The 15,957-nt window shown below is 39.9% G+C and overlaps 2 protein-coding genes across 2 annotated transcripts; one reads left to right on the forward strand and one right to left on the reverse strand.

Annotated features, from left to right (window-relative positions):
- Nucleotides 1–2,755: 2,755 nt before the first annotated feature.
- LOC112167410 (WD repeat-containing protein 43) lies at nt 2,756–7,144 on the forward strand. Its single transcript, XM_040519494.1, has 7 exons — nt 2,756–2,842; nt 5,246–5,333; nt 5,542–5,783; nt 5,870–5,952; nt 6,277–6,388; nt 6,688–6,762; nt 6,847–7,144. Exons 2-7 carry the CDS (start codon nt 5,255–5,257, stop codon nt 7,039–7,041), a joined length of 786 nt encoding a protein of 261 aa, XP_040375428.1. The 5' UTR covers nt 2,756–2,842; nt 5,246–5,254; the 3' UTR covers nt 7,042–7,144.
- Nucleotides 7,145–7,549: 405 nt separating this feature from the next.
- LOC112167411 (late embryogenesis abundant protein 2) lies at nt 7,550–8,628 on the reverse strand. The gene is made up of 2 exons (XM_024304427.2): nt 8,478–8,628; nt 7,550–8,217 (listed from the first exon to the last, which is right to left on the reverse strand). Exons 1-2 carry the CDS (start codon nt 8,529–8,531, stop codon nt 7,744–7,746), a joined length of 528 nt encoding a protein of 175 aa, XP_024160195.1. The 5' UTR covers nt 8,532–8,628; the 3' UTR covers nt 7,550–7,743.
- Between the last annotated feature and the right edge of the window lie 7,329 nt (nt 8,629–15,957).

Consider the following 15,957-nt stretch of genomic DNA (forward strand, 5'->3'; position numbering starts at 1 on the left):
TTGAGGTATTCTCTTTCGAGACTGGTGAATGGAGAGAGTCAATTGTATCGTCCCCACGAAGCATTAGGTTTGAACCTGCTACTAGCGTTGCTTACAATGGAATGTTGTATTGGACATATTGGCAATATGAGTCGGTTGGCCAGATCGGGCTTATTGGGTTGGATCCTTTTGTGATCGGCAATAGCAGTGCTAGCCCTAATGGTGATGAGACTGTTGACGATGATCATTACCAATTTCGTCTCTTTGATGCAGTTTATTGTGGTTTTGGTTTCGACATGCCATGGATATGTATGCGCCGAGGGCGTCTGCAAATGTGGGGCTACAATTACCGGGACGCTGATTTGACGGTTTGGGAGTTAACATGTGATGATGATCTTGGATCAGCTGACGAGTTCTATTTGAAAAATGTGAGTGTTTTTCCAGTAACCACCTGTGAAGTTTCTGAAAGTAATGTTGTTGTTCTAGCCTTGGACCCGAATGATGAGGATATCTTTTATGTAGAAGTGTATGATGGCAGTTTCCTAAACTATTTCATGTACAACATTTGTACAAGAAAGTGGTCAAAAGTAGCTATCACCAAGCATGTTGAAGACGATCATCTCTTTCGATTGGTGCTCCCATGGTGGCCAACACCACTTCGTAAACTACCTGTGGTTGAAGAATTACCCATATAGCTAGCTATGAGCATACTTTGGAATTAAACGTACTCAACTGCTACTATGTTTTCTTTTTCTTTTCCTGGTCGAAAACTACTACTAAGTTGGTTTATACATATATTTGATGGTACTTTCATAGCTTTGAGCTCTAGCACTGGTGCTGCATTTGCGTGTATATGCTAAAGTGTATTTATCCTACTTTGGCCCAGTTTGGCCCCGAGGTTAGAGCAGCTTAAGCTGCTTATTCCATAATTTAAGTTGGAAGGGTGTTTGGTAAAACAAGAGGTTGGTGATTATAATCCAATCTCCCACTTCCCAATGCTATAATCCACAAGTTGCAAAAGTGATGCTTCTAGATTAAGAGATTTCAGAAGCTGAGATGTGTACCTATATTGCCCTCATCTATATCCCAACACTGCCAAAACTGGTTTGAAGATGGACTAAGGATTTGATGCCTACAACCCAGCAAGTTCATGACTTCCAACTCCAATCGTTGCAACGAAGCCAGGAGTAAGTCGAGAAGAGCTGAAAAAGTCGCCGGCGTCGAGGAACCGCGACAAAGCTGAGAATTCCCAAAAACGAAAATCATCAGAACCTAATCGAATTCAGAAAATAATCACACAGGCATGTAGACCATGACGAGAAGATGAGGTTTCATACCACATGCAAGCCAATCGATGGCCAGAGTTGCCGAAATTCGGTGAAACTCGCCGGAGCAGTCGGACCTTCTCACCGTCGATTCTTCTTCGTCGTTCGGTGCATGGACAATCAACTGCCACATACATGACGGGTACGATGAGACGAAGAGGATGGTGCCCGTGCGCCGTCGTGGGGTGGCCGGATGTGAAAGTTCCGGTCAGGCTTCTCTTCCGGGTCGGTGGCCTTCTGACTCCAAGCTCCCTAGGCCAATCTGGTCCATTTCCTTTCCTTTTAAAGCCAAATCAACGGACCAGATTGGATGGTGGAGGAAATTGACGGCTCAGATCGCGCCACTTGATTTCTATTTCCTTAAATAAATTTTCAAAACCCCAGAACTTCGGAAAGTCACGATAAATAGTCCGGGTATCCATAAAATTCTCCTAAAATTTCCCAGAACTTCAGAAAGTCACGATATATGAATGAGTAGAGTATAACTTATAAAGATAATAAATGTTATTATTTCTAAAAATATATATAAGTAACATCATTTTAACATCATATCATTTTTTGTCATTTTCTAAACTCACAGCACTTTTATACTAAAGTTTACCAAACACTTAAACACTGCTTTTGTACTCACAACACTTTTAAAAGCACAGTTTACCAAACACCCAACTACTTAATTTCACAGCTGATTATTCTCACAGCACAGCTAAAGCCGATTTTAAATTAATCACCTCGGGGCCAAACTCGCCCTTTGTTGTTCTTGGTTTTTTAATTAGTTCTCTACTTTGTAGGGCTATATTTTGGAGGAGGGTTTGGGTTCTCAGGTCTAACTATTCACAAAATTTCTCTGTTTTATCTCGCTGCTGAGGCCGCCGCACTAATCTCCAAGAATATTTTTGGATGTGCTGCGCTTCTAACCTTATTCTGATTAGATATAGTAATGTAAGTGTATTTTATAAATTTAATTTCAGACTTTAGTTACTTCATTGTCAAAAGAATAAAAACGAGAGCTACAAACCACAATGGAAATATAAGGATATGGTAGTTTCACACATTTTCAGATGAAATACTCATAAAAAAAAGTCTCTTTAAGAGAAACCGACAAATATTCGCTATCAAAAACTTTCCGGACAAAATTCAAATGACATGCTTTTGTCGACGAAATAAAGCGTCTTCAAACTTTCAAAGAAAGCTGACAAAAGTTCATCTGCAAAATCTTCTTCAAGAAAACCCGACAAAATTTCACTAGTAAAAACTTCTCACGAAAAACTGTTGAATTTTCGTTCGGCAAAAACATCTTTAATAGAACCCGACGAGCCTTCGTTGCCTCATGCAAAATATATGGGCCTCATTTAACAGGCTGCAGAAACTAAAGCCCAACAACCGGCCCAAACACTAAAACCCCAACAACGAGGAACAAAACCCCCGCCCCGTCTTCTTCTTCGTAGTTTTCTTCAACTCTTTCACTCCTCACAGCCGTCGCGCCTCTCAATCTCTCCACTCTCTTCATCAAGCTTTTGCCGCCAAAGCTTCACTCCAAAGTTGTAAAGGTAATTTCATAAAACTGTTCTGATTATTACCACACAAGTCTTCATGGGTTGATTGCCATGAAACTCTTAACATAAAGCTCTTTTTGCAGTGAGAAGTTTCTTAAATTGAGATTTCAATGCGTTTTGTTGGGTACCCTTTTTTCAATTCGACACTAGAAATATAAAAATCCAATCTTTTTTCAATAAAAAGAACTGTTGTGTGTTCATTAGGATTGTTGTTGTTGTTTTTCTACATGATTATTTGGTTGCATTTTTCATGTTGGGTTCAATTTTCCATAGAAATCTTGCTGTGTTGGACTATCAATTCACCTAAGGTAGGCTAGCACACACCAGATCCTAATTTGTAACCTTAAAACTCTCTTCTGCCTCGATTTCTTCTACCTCTCTAGTACACTGTAATTTTGCTTTCTCTGTCTCTCTAGTTTTCATAGGTTTCCGGTTTCTAATACTAATGCCGTTAGAGAGGAACCTGGAGTTGTCATGAGTATCCATTTTACATTGTTCAGAGATATCAAGCAAAGCCAAAATAGAGGATGTTGTTATCTGATTCTTTTGGCTTTGTATAGGTTTGCAGCTTCTAACTCTCTGGAATTGATTTTGGGATTTTTGTTATTGGATATGAATTACCGCTGTGGATGATCAAAGTTAGAATTGAGTTTCCATCCGATGGTTTTGTTTATGAAATCTCTCTAAGCTAAGGAAGGTGATTTTTGGTTACTATTGTGTGGCAAAGTGCCTTAATGTAAACGAGTTGCTTACTGCCTACTGAGTTGCTCGCTCATTACTCATATTTTACTTTCAGACTTTCCCCATTTTGGCTTTTTGACAATTAATTGTCGTTACTTTGATGCTGCAGTTCAGCTGTGTTTAATATTATTTTCCTTTTCCTTGATCATCAAAGTAGCCATCCTTGTTTTTCCAATTTATATATATATATATATATATATATATATAGTAGAATCTGCCTTGAATGTACTGCTTCTACCTATTGGCTGCTGTATCATTCAGTTTGTATCACAATTGCAACAATACGAACATAGGCACTTTCTTATTCATTGATGGACTAGTGAGCCTTCACTGCTGTTTCTAGAATCTGCATGACTTAGGCGGCCGTTCATTATTCATTTTCGGTGTAGGACCAGCTGGACTAATGAGGCTTCACTGCTGTATCCCAATGGCAGACTTCACTGCAATGCATGAATTTGATGTCATTTTTATTCATGTAGACATTTTACTTATAATGTGTTTGCTATTTGCTGACATTTTTATTCATGACATTTTAGCTTAGGATGCACGGATACGGCATTTTGCCTCCGTATCCCGTACCGATACGGGATACGGGTGCAATACGGCCCGGATACGTGTATCTAACGGATCCAAATTTACGTAAATCAGTAAATAAATAGGATACGTGGGGTAGATCGGACATTTTCCCCTTAAAAAGGAAAAAAAATAAAAACAAAGCAGAACGCGACCTAATTGAGACAAAACAGCCGCACTTCTTCTTCTCTTCTGCTCTTCGAGACGCAATCAAAGCCAAAGCAATCAAAACGTCTCCTACAGACTTCTTCCAAAAGGAAACCAGCTGGAGGTTCTTCTTTCGCTTCGGGTGTCTTCTCTTCTTCTTGATTGAATTCATTCGAGATGGCTTGTGATGGTTTGTGATGGTTTGTGCGTCTGATCACTCTGATGGCTTGTGAAGTTGTGATGGTTTGTGGGTTTGATTCACTCTGATAGTCTGATGGTTTGTGTCGTTGTGCGTCTGATGGAATGATGGTTTTATGATGTGGACTGTGCGGCAGATGGTTTGTGTCTTTGTGATATGAGTTAATGGTTTGTTATATGATTGTTATCTTTCTGTTATGAGTGTAGATAGTCATCTAGAAACATGGAATGAGTTATTGACTTGAGCACTTTTTTCTTCTTCTATATATATATATATAGATATATTAAAAAATATATTTAATTGACGTATCCTTCTCGTACCCGTATCCTATTATATTTGAAGTTTGAAGTTTGCCGTATTTACGTATCATGTATCATATCCGGATACTCAAACCCGTATCGGTGCTACTTAGTGATTTTACTTATTGTGTTTGGTGAACGTAGCTTAATTGAAGACTTTGTGAAGTATCGAAATTGTAATTCAGTTTTGTTCTTTTTTATTTTTCTTTGGTCAATTGTGAAAAGTTAACACGGATAGTTGGTTTCCGATGGCACCGAGTCCACCCCTAGATGAATATGATGAAATCAAAGTACAGATTTTTATTTGTTGTAGTCTATTGATTATGTAATGGTCATCTATTATAACCCCATTTTGAATTGCCTGTTCTGGCATTTCCAATAGAAACTTTATATGCCTTGTCATTGATCAGTTTTTCGTTTGTGAAGTAGAATCAGAAGATGAAGACTAAAAAGTCAAGTAAGAAGCGTGCAGCACTGGAGCTGGATACTCCGGCTATTAAAGACAAGGTTGAAATTGGTAAGGTTCCTTTTACAACTTGGAGTACCAATTGAGGTTTTGAAGCATAGTTGTTGTTATTAAGTATTGTAATATGATTATTGATTAGGTGTTTTGATATTTGTTTTAACTCTGTTAATCTAATCTAAGATTAGAAAAACTGGTTTGGGTATAACATACGACTCTTGAACATCTAGTTTGTTGAATATGCATGTTATGATTCATGTAGGTCATGGAGAGACTGCAGATGGAGTCCTTGTTGATCAGGATTTGAACGAACCAACCATGGGAGAAAAACTTGCTAGTTTGAATATAGTACCTGATGATAGAGTGGAGAGCCAAAATAAAGAAGGCTCTTCTCTCCATGCAAAGCCTCCGAGTGCAGACTCTGTTCATATTTTGCTTAAGCAAGCACTACACGCTGATGACCGTGCCCTTCTATTCGAGTGCTTATACACCCAAGATGAGAAGGTGGTGGCTCCCATATTACATTTTAGTTATTGTGTATTGATGTTATAAGATAAGTGCTAATTTGCTTGTTATATCTGCTGTTTTAGGTCATTGCAAAGTCTGTCTCTCAATTGAATCCAGCTGGTGTTTTGAAGCTCTTACAATCTCTCATATCTCTTATTGAGTCAAGGTAAGATACTCTAGCACTGTGCTGTATAATCTGGATGATAAGAAGATCTTTCCTTAAATTATTAAATGGAGCTTACTAGTGTTTATATTTCAATCCAGAAGTATGTACATTGTGTAATAGTTTCTCTTTTTTCGGGTGGTTGGATGCTGAATTATGCTGCAGATTTGTGTTTGAAATAAAATTAGGAAGTTTTAGTGTATTCTCTTGTCTATCCCTTTTTGTGTTAATGAACAGGAATCAGTATGCCTTGTTTGGTTGGTTCCATACTCAAATTTTCTACGTTTCTCTACCTAATGAATTTGTGTGATGTATTTTTAACTCCAGGGGTGCAATTTTGGCATGTGCACTTCCATGGCTGAGAAGTCTACTTCTTCAACACGCAAGTGGGATAGTGTCTCAAGAATCTTCTTTAAGTGCCTTGAACTCTTTATATCAGGTCTGGAACTGTTAATATGGATTGTATCCTCCCTCCCTTAAACGTAAAATTTCTGATTGATAGAAAGCCCTCTGAATGGAATTTCCAAAGCAAATCAAATTCACTATTTCTTTCTCAATTGATAGTCACTGTAAAAATTTATGGAGTGGCATGTCCATCTTCCATCACAAGTTGATTTTTGGTTCGCATTTCTCATTCGTGCAAGAGAAGGCTACAAAGTGATTAGTGGACTGTGTTGTATCATACCATATTGAAATACAAATAGTCTGTTTTAACAAAATGTATCATTGTATATGCAGCTCATTGAGTCCAGAGTTTCCACTTTTCAGTCAGCTCTTCAACTATCAAGTGTTTTAGACTTGCTGTATACAGGGGTAAGATTGCTCGTGGTGGTGAACATTGTGGCAAGTGAAATGATCAGAGATAAATAGTTCATGCAACTCAACTCTTTTCTGCAGGTTGTTGATGATTTGGATGATGAGAATGGCACTACAGGTCCAGTTATTTACGAGGACAAAGATAGTGATGAAGAGGAATCTGAGGACGCCATGGAGACTGATCAAGACAGTGAAGATGGTGAGGATTTGGATGCAGAACTTGGTGGTGTTAGCAACTTTGAAGGAATTGAAGGACTTGATGACTTGAGCGATTGATCCAACCTTTGAGATGATTTTTGTTGTATTAACTTATCAGCAAGTTGTACCAAACTACCAATGACATTGGCATTTATATGAATGAAGTTTTGTTACATGCTTATCTTTTCAGTTGATCCTGGAACATAAATACAAATGGCTTGGTTGAATTTCATATGACTAAGTGACTACCGACTACCTGTTACAATTCTCACTACAAAGAAACAAAATGCAACATTCGAATCAACTAGGGTTATGTAGTTCATGCAACATTTTCCACAGGTTAATGAATTGGATGATAAGAATGACACATTTACGAGGACAACGACGAAAGATGAAGAAAAGCTGAGGATGCCATGGAGATTGATCGAGCTAGATTATGAAGATGAAGATGAAAAGGAATTTAGTGCAGAACTTGGCGGTCTTAGCAATTTTGACGGAATTGAATACTTCATGACATGAGTGAGTGATGCAATTTTGAGATGAATGAAATTTGTACCAACTACCACATCAAACTTGCTTCTTCAACATAAACAAAAGGGTGGATTGCATTTCATATATGACTGACAATTACAATTCCACCTCTACGAAACCAAATGCAACACTCCATTCTCATAGAGATGGAAGCACAGGGCTTGTAAAACATGCCCGGCAATAACAACAACAAAAGACAACAGCTGAAAAGCAAACACAAAAAACAAAGACCATTACAAGTACTTCAAACTAGTTCCTGTCCCTCTTATGATAAACAGGTTCATCTTCCTCATCATCCTTGGCCAGGCCGAGGGTGCCTTTCACAGTATCAACAGCACCCTGGGCCATGTTCTTCATCTGTTCTCCAGTCTGTTGGAGGAAACCCTCACTTCTCTCCTTGCCAGACTCGGCCGAATCTCCGGCTCTCTGGGCAGCCTCCGACGCTCTATCCTTAGTTGTCTCCTTGCTCTCCCATGCCTTGTCTTTTGCAACTCCTGCCTTCTCTCCAGCTCTTTGCGCCGCCTGGGAGGCCCTATCCTTTGTTGTCTCCTTGCTCTCCCATGCCTTGTCTTTTGTAACTCCTGTCTTCTCTTGGGCCTTGTGGGTAGTTGCTTGGGTTGCACCTCTTGTTTTCTCTTTGGCTGTTTGAGCTGCCTGGTAGGTCTTGTCCTTTGCTGCTTGAGCCTTCTCCCCTAGTGACTCCATCATCTGGTTCGCCTTTTCCTAGTGGAATCAGGATAAACATCACATGTATAGTTAGTAAATTCCGATATTTCAATCGGCCAAATTGGTAAGCAAAGACTAGTTCAAAAAATATTTTGGATATTGTCCAAATATCAGTAAGGTCAAATGACAAAAATTATAAAAAAAAAAAAAAGAAAAAAAAAAGAGCTTCAATGGTTTCGGAAAAAATTTAGAACCATTGGCCAAGTTACATAACTGCTAAATGCATTAATTCTAGATGAAAAGAGATCGATGTATACCTCAGTCTGGCCCTTGGTTTCACCAGCTCTGTAGCTCTGTTTGTGGGATGCCATTGTTTGCTTCCGAGTGATGGATCTATAAGTTCTGAACTTCTGAGTGATAGCTAAACCTCTGTGAGTGTGTTTTTCTTCTTGTTTGCTTTGATGTGATGGGAATGAAAGCCATAGCCATAGCCACTGCATCTTATATATAGTTTGAAGTGGGTTGGTTGATTGACATGTGTCCTGCAGTGTCACAATTGCTGACACGTGCCTTGCTGGTGATGAGGGCTCTTGATGACAGTGTAAATATACGGATTACTACCCTACATTCTGTTGCCACGCGTTGATTCCCATTTTGACAGGCACCGTTTAAATACTGGAGTAAGCAGTGACGCGATGCCATACCCAGCACAGTGAGAAACTGGTACTCCATGAAATTCAAATACGGTAAATATTCTACATCAGATGAGACTCGATTATAAGAAATTGTCGATGTCATAACTCAGTAGCTTTCTCAAACATTTATCAATATATATTGATGAGATAGAAGATCGATTGTCCGAGCATTTTAAATCGTCGAATTGAGATACAATGTAAATAAATAAAAGATGTGAAGTCAAGTAGTATCAGTGCAAAAGATTGGGAGTACGTATTACTTGAATACATACATTAGGTTTGATATATTTCCACATATCTACTCATCATACGTGCTTGTCATAAAAAGAAAAAAAGGAAAAAATAAAAATAAAAAACTGTTGAAGGATATCGACATAATGTGTGCCTCTACAAACTAGGGTTTAGAGTTATAATAGGAGAAGGTTCTAGGTATTCAATGTATTCGGATTCTATTACCTTTTGTGTATGTTATAACTCCCTATATAAAGGCTCCTATTATCAATAATAAACATACAATTCTATTCTCCTACAACACGTTATCAGCACGAGTTCTAACCATAGCTTCAGAAAAAAAAAAAAAAAAAAAAAAAAAAAAAAAAAAAAAAACCCATTCCGGCCTCAGCCTCAGCCTTACCTCACCTCACCTCACCGCCCGGACCTCTCCAGCAGTACCTGCAAACCCAGCAACCCAGCCCGGCCAGCCTCCTCCCCAGCGCCCCCCCGCCCAGACGCCGCCACCCACTGCTGCCTTTGCTCACCCGCCTGCAGCCACCGCACCAGCCCGCCTGCAGCCACCGCATCAGCAGCCCACGCACCTGCAGCCCGCCTACACACCTACCAGAACCTGTTGCTACTGCCGACTGCTGCACTACTCCCGACCAGCGCCGAAGCCTCCGCAGCCTGCCTTCCTGCACTGCTGCTGCCTGAGCCCGTGCACATCCATCTGCAGCTCGAAGCCTCCGCAGCCCAGAAAACAGAAAGAAAGAAGAAGAAGACGCGAAGGAAAAGAAGAAAAAGAAAAGAAGAAAGAAAAAAAAGGTAGGCCTGGGCCGAAAAGAAAAAAAAAACAAAAAAGAGAAGGGCTGGGCCCGGAAAAAAAAAAAAAAAAAAAAAAAGGGAAGGGAGAAGGGCAGCCCACCAACTGCCAATTTCCGACCAGATTCCAGCAATCCTAATTTAGCTACACGCCTGCATCAACACGCGCGTGTCTTCAAGCCAAGAACAATCACGTAAGTTTTTACAATTAAGGTTGCTGCTTTCTTGTATTTAAATTCCTTTTATTTTCTGCAAATATTGGAATATATGTTGCCAAATGATTTTGAGTATTTAACAAAGCGAAATTGTGGGGATTCACGCTTAACGAACTAAGAGTGTTCGTATGAACTAAGAGTGTTCATAATTAAACGAACTAAGATTGTTCGTGTGAACTAAGAGCGTCCGTAAGCATCAAATTGTGACCATATTAAAACATCATTATTTGGTCTAATCCAAAAGAGATTCTTGGAAATTGATTTCTTAGTAGCATAGCTCGGAAATCTTATTGTTTTAGTTTTCGTGGAAGTTTAACTCCGAAACTAATATATCTTCTCTTCTTATTTTCAGGATGTCGAATGAACCTAGATTTGACTTTCCCATGCTTGACTCAACAGGCTCGGATTACCACAGTTGGGTAACCGATGTTGAGAACCATCTCACTTCAAAGGGAATATTACCCATAATCCAGGCACCTAACCCGGATCTTGTGTTCGTGCAAACACCTACAAAGCATGCTCAAGCAGTTATCTTGATGCGACGCCATATGGACAAGGCACTCAGATTGAAGTATATGTCGATCAAGAATGCAAGAGAGCTATGGGTAGAGCTAGAAGAGCGCTTTGGCAATGTCCAAGATTCCCTCCTCCCTGACTTGAAGGTTCAATGGAACAACCTGCGCTTTGCTGATTTCAAGTTTGTAGCTGAATATAATTCAGAATCTCTTCGCATACAGTCCATGTTGAAGTTTTGTGGACAACCTGTCATAGAGCAAGAGCTAATTGAGAAAACTCTCTCCACCTTCCCTGTTTCAGCCATTGTGGTATCAAAGCAATACCGTACTGAAGTCAACGCTGGATGGATCACGAGGTTTCATCAGCTTATCAATGTTATAGCTGTAGCTGAGAAACATGATAACATACTCGTGAGGAATTATAATTCAAGGCCCATTGGAACTAAGAGCGTTCATGAGGCGAATTATAATGCACCCAAAGGAGGGCGCAAGGAGCGGTACCCTAAGAATGGGGGACATGAGGGACGTATGGGCCCATATAACCGCCCTAACCAGGAAGGAAACCGCAAGTTTGGTGTGGATACACGTAGTGGTAATGCCACACGTGGGAGAGGGGGTCGTGGTATCCCTAGCCGTAATGGTGGCTCAATGGGTCGTGGCACCAACCCTCATAGGGAATGTCCGCTACGTGCACAACGTGCACCTCAATTAAAGGGAGGCAACCACAATGATGAGTGTCATCGATGTGGATCAATTGAGCATTGGTTCAAGCAATGCAAGGCAAGCGAGGAACTAGCTGAAAGATACAGAGCATACAGGGACCTGAGAGAGCAAGAAGTGTACCTTGCAGAAGAAGAAGAAGAAGATGGTGGAGATGTCAATCTCACCATAGAGAACTTCAAAGCTGAAGATGAATTGCACAAGGATGCAGCAGACTTTGATTAGATTAGTCCTTTTTATTTTCCAAGAACTTTTGTAATGGCAATTTGCCTTAGTCAATAAATGACAATTGTATTAACTCTTTCTTATGTGGCGGACCCAATAAAATGTGATGTCTAGGAAAGTCATTGAGATTATTGGTACTTAAGAGAGCCTCGCTCCACCAACATCTCTCTCTACTTTCCTGGTCATATTTGATTTGGAGTTACCAAACGGATAGAGTGACTACAATGTGTCTTAGTTTGATTTTATTTTGGATTAGATTTTGGAAACTTTGATGTAATCATTGGCTATTAATAAAGTGTCAATTCTTTTACTTAATATCTTGGTTATACCTTAATTTGAACTTTATTATATAAGAGCCAATGGTTTTCATATGGAAACACATTATGAGAATGGACAGAGTTCCTTTGCATCACCTCTAATGACTACGGACATAAATGAGTATTAGAGAAACTTATGTGTCGCTCTAGTGGGTTGTATGCAACCACTATTTGAGTTATTGAATCCAACCATGTCATCAGAGACGACTTATGGGATTCTGACACATATAGGCTTTGACATGATGATCCGTGCATTAAAGACTTTACACGAACATCCATTTTCAGAACGAAGAAAAGTAAGAACCAAGAATTAGTTCGAGGAGCTGCACATGAGCCTCATGGCGCCATGATTGTGCAAAGACCGGCCATACATGGCCGGCGCCTCCTACCCCCTGCGGCAAATACATGGCATTGACGCAATAAACTCCTCCCTCTAATTCTCAAGTCTATTGTGACATTATGGCTTAACCAAAACCTTCATTGGTTGATTATAAAGCCCATGTTTCGTTCTGTAAAGCCTGTTATTTAGGATTGAGACCATCCTATGCAAAGGAGATTGAGGAAATACTTCCATTCTCATAAAGAATCTAAGGGAATTCTGTGGATTTGATCAACCAACTTGCGAACCGTATAGATGTTTTATGGTGTTGGTTGATACGCAAACACGCTGGTCACGTGTTGTGCCATTATCCACTCGTAATGCTGCTTATACTACACTCCTAGCACATAACATATGGCTACGGGCTCACTACCCAGATCATCCCATTCAGTCAATTTGACTTGATAATGCTAGAGAGTTTACATCGACAATTTTTGATGACTATTGCATATCATTGGGTATTGATATCAAGTATCATATTCCCATGTACACACCCAATTGGTCTCGCGGAAAAGCCACCATTAAACAACTACGATGGTAGCCCGGACATTGGTAATGCGCACCAATATTTCTGCTTGGGTTATGCAATATCGCATGCAGCTATGCTAATTCGTCTACTACTCATAGCAGCCACTCAAGTTTTATTTGCGTTACAGCTAGTGACTGAGTTCGAGTCTAATCTCTCGTATTTATGCATATTTGAGTGTGCGGTTCATGTGCCAATTGCGCCGCCACAACGCATCAACATGAGTCATTGCAATGAATGCATATATATATATATATTTGTTGGACATGAGTCTCCAACTATAAGTCCGCTATGTAGAACCCTTGGTAGGCGATCTCTATTTCGCTGGATTTGCGAATTGTCACTTTGATGAGACAGCATTCCCGTCGTTAGGGGGAGATTAGAACATCAATGTTCAACAGGAACGACAGAAATTGTCATGGTCTGTCCCCACTATGTCTCATCTTGATCCCTTAAAAGTGACGAGATCACATATACCTGCTGCAAACATGCCTGCAAGGATTGATGTCCCCACAAAAGGATATGGTGCCACCCAGAGAAGATGGGTACTGCACCACTACCATGGATGGTGGTATGGTGACGCCACAAAGGTGGCATAATGGCGTCATAGGTCATGGGTTCCGCTAGAAAGAGTAGGAGACCCAGAGGTTCGATGGATTCTCGCCCTAAGAAGAGAGCGAGTCTGGCACAACTTGATCCATTGATCATTGATACTCAAAATCCGTCTCATGAGAATATTTTGGATTGTGGTTATGTCCTAGAGACATCGTTGGGGGACGCCTCAATGATAGAACCAATTCCTGAGAATATAGAGATCTCTACGAACTACACTAGTGTACATGAGGACGTGGAATTATTAAGACCAATGACATCGAACCTTACTCCGTTGAAGAATGCAAACGTAGAGAAAATTGGCATAAATGGAAAGATGCGATCCAGGTTGAATTGGATTCACTAATGAAAATGAAGGATTTCGGGCCTGAGATGCCAACACCTCCTAACATAAAACCTATTGACATTAATAGGTCTTCGTTAGATAGCGTGATGAGAAAAAGAGATGGAAATCTCACCTTATGGCGCAAGGTTTCTCACAACGCCCTGGAATCGACTACGAGAAGACATATTCTCTCGTAATGGATGTCATTGCACTCCACTACCTTGTCAGTTTGGTAGTTTCCAAATAACTGAACATGCAGCTTACGAATGTGGTCAATATGTATCTTTATGGGGATCTAGATACGGAATATAATGAAGGTTCTTGTGGACTTTATTTACCCAAGTCAAGTGGCTCTAGACCACAGAGCGCATTTGCAACGAGGTTGAAATGCTCACTAAAATGACTACTTGATTGGGAAGGGATATGATGAACTATGCCCACGCGTTTCCATGACAAGTTCCGGATTTGCAATTGTCGCGGTTTATGTTGATAAACATAATTGGAACCCCTTGAGAGTTAAGGGAAACCGCTGAACACCTGAAATCCGAGTTTGAGAGGAAGAACCTTGGGAGAACACAGTTTTATCTAGATTCAGAACTTGTATACCGTGTCAATAGACATTTTTGATAAAGTCAAAGATGCACCATGGTCGTCCGTAGTCTTGGCCCTAAAAGGGATCCGTTTCGTCCCAGGGATGATGAAGAAGACGTGTTAATAGCATAAGTACTTACTTATATACAATAGACGCATTATTGTACTTAGCACAATACAAGACTGGACACCTCAATTATTATGAACTTGTTGGCTAGATATAGCCCCGCGCCAACGCAACTCCATTAGATTGGTATAAAGACAATCTTTCGATATTTGAGAGGTACGATTGATATGGGCTTGTTCTATCCCTATAGAGAAAATAGATGACGGAAGTTTGGGATCGGACCCCCCAAGGCAAAATGCCACCTTCCGTGCTCCTCCTCCCCTCCATCAAAATGACAACAAGCACTTCTAAATATTGAAGTGAACCAAATCCGATCAGAGGATAATGTAGCGGACTTATTTACTAAGTCGTTACCAAAATCCACCTTCGAGAAACATGTGAAGAGCATCGGATTGAGAAAGTTATTCTAACTCCCATGATTGTAGCAATCTGGGGGAGATATTGACATCAGGGGGAGGCATGATGTCTACATGTTCGATCTCGAAGAGTGGAGGACGTGTTGTGCTCTTTTTGTCCTTCGACCAGGGTTATTTTTGTCCCATAGGGTTTTTGTTACCTGACAAGGTTTTTAACGAGGTAACAATCAAATCGTCATCACCAAGTTTGAGCGGCACAAGGGGGAGTGTTGAAGGATATCGACATAATGTGTGCCTCTACAAACTAGGGTTTAGAGTTGTAATAGGAGAAGGTTCTAGGTATTCAATGTATTCGGATTCTATTATCTTTTGTGTACGTTGTAACTCCCTATATAAGGGCTCCTATTATCAATAATAAACACACAATTCTATTCTCCTACAACAAAAACATCATCTTGAAGATAAGTAACACTATCAAATAACAAAACGAAACAAAGAGTATCCCGCCACACTTTCTTGTGCTTGCTGCTCAATAAGGTAGCTTCTTATGCATGTTCAAGTAATTGTGGAGATAAGATTTTTTTTTTTTGAAAGAATTTATCAATTGTGGAGATAAGATAAAGTATGTTGTACGCACAATGAACAAGACCTTGTATTAGTTTATTTTAGTATATAGACCACGAGAATCTCGTTATATCTTCACAATATGTTAGTTCTAAAGCCTATATAGGAGGAAACTGTTTCTCCCTTTTTCTTCCTTCCTTCCTTCCTTGCTTTCCTTTATCTAAAAGCATAGGCTACGTTACACAAGCACTGAGGCATGTATCGTCAGGGCTTAGTCACCCTAGCACAATTCAACAATTTGTGTCATAAAACTAATCTTAATATTATTAAATCAAATCTTCATCCAATTAAATTGTGAAGCTAAAGAAAAGCGCATAATTTCTAGTCTTGTGCAGTGGTCAAGTCTTTGCCACAGAGTACCTGCCAAATTGTATCTTAATAACAAATTGTATCTTAATGACAAATGAAGAGTCCGGTCAACAATTAGTAGCAAACCCTGAATAGAAAAGTCAATTAGAAGCTAGATAGGCAGTTTCATGAAGCAGCCTTTACTGTTTCTCCTTCAGTCTATATATAAGAGGCCCCGCTAGTTCCT

Source organism: Rosa chinensis, chromosome 5, assembly GCF_002994745.2.
Source record: "Rosa chinensis cultivar Old Blush chromosome 5, RchiOBHm-V2, whole genome shotgun sequence".
NCBI classification, from domain to species: domain Eukaryota; kingdom Viridiplantae; phylum Streptophyta; class Magnoliopsida; order Rosales; family Rosaceae; genus Rosa; species Rosa chinensis.

Excerpts from the sequence above, each read along its gene's own strand:
- LOC112167410 (XM_040519494.1), top strand. The coding sequence starts at position 5,255 with ATGAAGACTAAAAAGTCAAGTAAGAAGCGTGCAGCACTGGAGCTGGAT. Across the intron at positions 5,784-5,869 it reads TATACACCCAAGATGAGAAG|GTCATTGCAAAGTCTGTCTC; the intron begins GTGGTGGCTCCC and ends CTGCTGTTTTAG. Across the intron at positions 6,389-6,687 it reads CCTTGAACTCTTTATATCAG|CTCATTGAGTCCAGAGTTTC; the intron begins GTCTGGAACTGT and ends TTGTATATGCAG.
- LOC112167411 (XM_024304427.2), bottom strand. The coding sequence starts at position 8,531 with ATGGCATCCCACAAACAGAGCTACAGAGCTGGTGAAACCAAGGGCCAG. Across the intron at positions 8,218-8,477 it reads AAACCAAGGGCCAGACTGAG|GAAAAGGCGAACCAGATGAT; the intron begins GTATACATCGAT and ends TGATTCCACTAG.